A 5,000-nucleotide genomic window follows, 5' to 3' on the forward strand; every position below is an offset into this window, starting at 1 on the left:
GCAGGGACGGACCCGGGGGAGAGAGACCCGTCCGCCGCTCTGGACCCATCAAGAAACCGGTCCTGAGGGACATGAAAGAAGAGAGGGAACAGAGGGAGGAGAGGGAGAGGCGCCACGAGAGAGGGGAGAGAGGGGAGAGGGGGGGAGAGAGAGGAGAGAGGACGGCCAAGAAGGACGGCGGTGGTGGCGCCAAAGCCCCCCCCTCCTCCGCCGCCGCCGCCGTGTCGGACGGCCCGAGGCCTCAGCGTCACGAGGACAAGAGGGAGGCGCCCCCCCCTCCCCCCGACGCAGAGGAGGGACCCCAGGCCGCCGCTCCTCAGAGAGCCAGAGAGACGCAGGCACCCGCGGGGCCGCCTACCTCTTCCTCCTCCCAGGACCCTAACCCTCCACCTCCACCACCACCCCCCAACGACAAGCTGCCCCCGCCCCAACCCAAACTACCCTCCAGGAAAGACCTGCCGCCCCGCGCCTACCGCCGAGAGGAGAGGGAGAGGGAGAGAGAGAGGGAGAGGGACCGGGACCGGGTGAGAGACCGGGACAGAGAGATGGACAGAGACAGAGACCGGGAGAGAGACTGGCCGGCCGACGCATTCGGCCGAGGGCGGGGCCGCGGGGGGGAGTACTACGCGCGGGGGCGGAGCTACCGAGGGAGTTACGGCGGGAGGAGCCGGGGGGGCGGGGGCCGGGGCCGCAGCCGGGGGGACTACCCTCCCTACCGGGAGCCCCGCTCACGCTCAGACCTCCCCGCCTCCGCCCCCGGGGGCGCCGGCACCTTCCGCAACCGCGAGGAGAGCGAGACGCGCAGCGAGAGCTCCGACTGCGAGGTGATGCCCAAGCGGCGGCGGCGGCGCGGCTCCGACACAGACTCAGACAGCGAGGGGGGGGGCAGGGAGTCGGCCAGCGACACCGGGGCGTCAGACCGGGAGCCCAGCAGCGGCGCGCCCAACAAGCCCCCCCGGGGGGCGGCGCTGAGAGGGGGGGGGGAGGCCCGCCAGGCCGCGCACAACAAGCCCGGCTTCGGACCTCCTCCCCCACACCCGGGGGAGAAAGGGGGGAGGGGGGGGGAGGATCCGGAAGGCAGGCCCAAGCCAGGGTTCCTGCCCAAAGGAGAGCCCTCTCGCAGGGGGGGCCGGGGGGGGCTGTACGGCAGCAGCAGGCGCGGTGGCGTGGCCAGGGAGCGTGGGGCCCCCCGCCCGCCCCCCCTCAGGCGCCCGGGGGCCAGGGAGCCGGGCCAGTGGCCCTCCAAGCCCATGGAGGTGTTCAGGCCCGACGACCCCGAGCCCCCCCCCCTCCTCCAGGTACCAGGACCACCGCGACCCCAACCGGCGGCCCCCCAAGTTCGAGGAGAAGCGCTTCGGCGGCGACGGCGGGGGGGGCCTCCAGAGCAGCAGAGACAGAGAGAGGCCCCGTCGGCCCAGACCGGCCCGCCCCCCCAGGCAGGACAAGCCCCCCCGCTTCCGGCGGCTGAAGGAGAGGGAGGCGGCCGTGCTGGCCGGGGGGGGCGAGACCCCGACGGGCGCCCCCCCGCCCCCCCCCCTCCTCCTCAGCGCCTGCCGCCCCCCTCCCCTCCCTGTCCCCCCCCCTCTCCAGAGCCCCCGGGACCCCCGTCACCGCGCCTGAGGCCTCCTCCTCCTCCGCCCCCCCGGCCGACCTGCCCTCCTACCCCCTGGAAGCCCTGCCCTCCCCCCCCGAGGCCAGCGGCCCCCCCGCCCCCCCCGTGGGCACCAAGTCTCCGGACCTGAGCAACCAGAACTCGTCTGACCAGGCCAACGAGGAGTGGGAGACGGCCTCGGAGAGCAGCGACTTCAACGAGCGGCGGGAGAGAGAGGAGAGGAGGGGGGCTGGGGCGGAGCCCACCGCCAACACCAACGCCCCTAACCCTAACCCCCCGGGGCCCCCCCAGGGCTCTGGCGGCACCCCCAGTAGGACCCCGACCACCGAGGGAGGGGTGACCCCCAAACGAGAGATGCCGGTTCCTCCCGGGGTGAAGAGGAGTTTCTCCAGCCAGAGGCCCGTGGAGAGACAGAACCTCCAGAACCGCCGGGGGGGCGGAGGACCCAAGCCCGTCCGCGGCTACGCCGGCGCCAAGGGAGAGAGGAGGGGAGGAGGGGCCAGGGCTGGACGCAGAGGGTGAGGGAACTCTGCTCACACACACACACACACACACACACACCATACGTAGTCCTCTCTGGCCATCCGTTGTAGGTTTTGTGTAGAACAGCGGTTCCCTGTGGTGCTGTGTAACTTGTGTATAAGCGATGAGGGAATGAAAACAGTGAACAGAAACGCGTGTCGCAGAAATGCTTCACGCGAGTCCTATAATATGCGCTTAAAATGTGCATAATGGGTATATGGGATACAGCTCTCATAGTTCGTAGTGTTAGCCGCTAGCTGCTAGCAGCGTTTGCTTCCGGTTTCATTACAAAGAGGTTAACCCTATATGTGCCTGACGTCTAACAACATTCAAATGACTCTAACTTCATATTTTTTCGGATTTCAATGTATGACACATCATTTGAAAGCTTATGATCCGTAGTTCCAATCCACAACACGTCACATTTGAAAGTGTTTATGTAATTTTTTTATATTTGAAAGTTTTTTTGTTTATATATATTTATATTATACAATTTACCAGTCATATTCTGGAATGTGTCTAAATGTTAAAGTTCCATAAGTATAAGCAAAATAAAGTAACAGTTTGTAAATAAATAGTAGCATTTAAAAAAAAAAAAAAAAACGAACCGTGAACCGTGACCCAAAAACCGAGGTTCATACCGAACCGTGGGCCAACTGCAATTAATATTCTTACTTCCCCTTTACATTGTGTGAGTCTCCATTTTTATTACGGCCAAGAGCCCCCTCCCTCCCTCCCTCCCTCCGTCTGACGTGTCTCCCCCCTCCCTCCCTCACAGTGCGCCGGGTCAGAACCCAGACGTAACCCCGGGCTGCCCGGGGGGTGGGGGGGGCGGGGGGGGCAGGAAGGAGCAGCCGGGCCGCCGCAAAGACGACCTGAAACAGGCGGCCAAGAAACCCCCCAAGGAGAAGGAGAACGCCCTCTCCCAGTTTGACCTCAACAACTACGCCAGTGAGTGGACACACACACACACCTGTCACACACACCTGTCACACACACCTGTAGACACCCATAGATGATACCCACAGTAGCCATCTTGGATCGTTCAATTTCTCACAAACCAGACAGACAGACAGACATCTTCTCACAAACCAGACAGACAGACAGACATCTTCTCACAAACCAGACAGACAGACATCTTCTCACAAACCAGACAGACAGACAGACATCTTCTCACAAACCAGACAGACAGACAGACATCTTCTCACAAACCAGACAGACAGACAGACATCTTCTCACAAACCAGACAGACAGACAGACATCTTCTCACAGACCAGACAGACAGACAGACAGACAGACATCTTCTCACAAACCAGACAGACAGACAGACATCTTCTCACAGACCAGACAGACAGACATCTTCTCACAGACCAGACAGACAGACATCTTCTCACAAACCAGACAGACAGACAGACATCTTCTCACAGACCAGACAGACAGACAGACAGACAGACATCTTCTCACAAACCAGACAGACAGACAGACAGACATCTTCTCACAGACCAGACAGACAGACATCTTCTCACAGACCAGACAGACAGACATCTTCTCACAAACCAGACAGACAGACAGACATCTTCTCACAAACCAGACAGACAGACAGACAGACAGACAGACCAGTGCTGATTCACACACACACAAAAAAGTCTCATTAGAGAAAAAAACATTAGAAAAATAGATAGATCTAACCTGTCGTGTGTGTGTGTGTGTGTGTGTGTAGGCGTGGTGATCATTGACGACCATCCCGAGGTCACGACCCTGGAGGACCCCCAGTCCAGCGCCACGGACGACGGCTTCACGGAGGTGGTCTCACGCAAGCAGCAGAAACGCCTGCAGGACGAGGAGAGGCGCAAGAAGGAGGAGCAGACCAGCCAGGTGAGGGAGGGAGGGAGGGAGGGAGGGAGGGAGGGGGGAGGGAGGTGAGGGAGGGAGGGAGGGAGGGAGGGAGGGGGGAGGGAGGTGAGGGAGGGAGGGAGGGGGGGAGGGAGGGAGGAGCAGACCAGCCAGGTGAGGGAGGGAGGGAGGGAGGGAGGTGAGGGAGGGAGGGAGGGAGGGAGGTGAGGGAGGGAGGGAGGGAGGGAGGGAGGGAGGAGGGAGGTGAGGGAGGGAGGGAGGGGCAGACCAGCCAGGTGAGGGAGGGAGGGAGGAGGGAGGGAGGAGGGAGGGAGGGAGGGGCAGACCAGCCAGGTGAGGGAGGGAGGGAGGGGGGAGGAGCAGACCAGCCAGGTGAGGGAGGGGGGAGGGAGGAGCAGACCACCCAGGTGAGGGAGGGGGGAGGGAGGAGCAGACCAGCCAGGTGAGGGAGGGAGGAGGAGCAGACCAGCCAGGTGAGGGAGGGGGGAGGGAGGAGCAGACCAACCAGGTGAGGGAGGGAGGGGGGAGGAGCAGACCAGCCAGGTGAGGGAGGGAGGGGGGAGGGAGGGAGGGGCAGACCAGCCAGGTGAGGGAGGGAGGGAGGGAGGGAGGAGCAGACCAGCCAGGTGAGGGAGGGAGGGAGGAGAAGATCATCAATAGAAGATAGTTTCATCCCATACCAGTGCGTCTCATCACTAGGAATGCCTCTCGTCCACCCCCGGAGCATCACCATGTGACTAGGGTCCAGCTAGACGCTAAGTGGGACCCCCACCTAGAACCTAAGATGGTGGTAGTGGGGGGGGACCTAGGGGATAGTGAATTGGACTGGTACTCTGAAGGTCATGAGGTCAAATCACACCTGGGAACACCACCACTAGTGTGTCCTTGAGTAAGACCTGGGAACACCACCACTAGTGTGTCCTTGAGTAAGACCTGGGAACACCACCACTAGTGTGTCCTTGAGTAAGACCTGGGAACACCACCACTAGGGTGCCCTTGAGTAAGACCTGGG

At 62.2% G+C, this 5,000-nt stretch overlaps 1 protein-coding gene across 1 annotated transcript in view; it reads left to right on the forward strand.

Annotated features, from left to right (window-relative positions):
• Nucleotides 1–5,000, forward strand: part of prrc2c (proline-rich coiled-coil 2C) — a gene marked incomplete at its 5' end in the record, with an annotated part of 47,500 nt that overhangs the window by 19,007 nt on the left and 23,493 nt on the right. The window contains 5 exon segments of the mRNA XM_080535949.1: nt 1–1,280; nt 1,282–1,529; nt 1,531–2,130; nt 2,913–3,085; nt 3,855–4,009. The exon segment at nt 1–1,280 is cut by the window's left edge and continues 506 nt beyond it. Coding sequence (XP_080392075.1) covers nt 1–1,280; nt 1,282–1,529; nt 1,531–2,130; nt 2,913–3,085; nt 3,855–4,009 — 2,456 coding nt within the window.

The sequence above is a fragment of the Nansenia antarctica genome (assembly GCF_963989245.1).
Source record: "Nansenia antarctica genome assembly, chromosome: 7".
Taxonomy (NCBI): Eukaryota; Metazoa; Chordata; class Actinopteri; order Argentiniformes; family Microstomatidae; genus Nansenia; species Nansenia antarctica.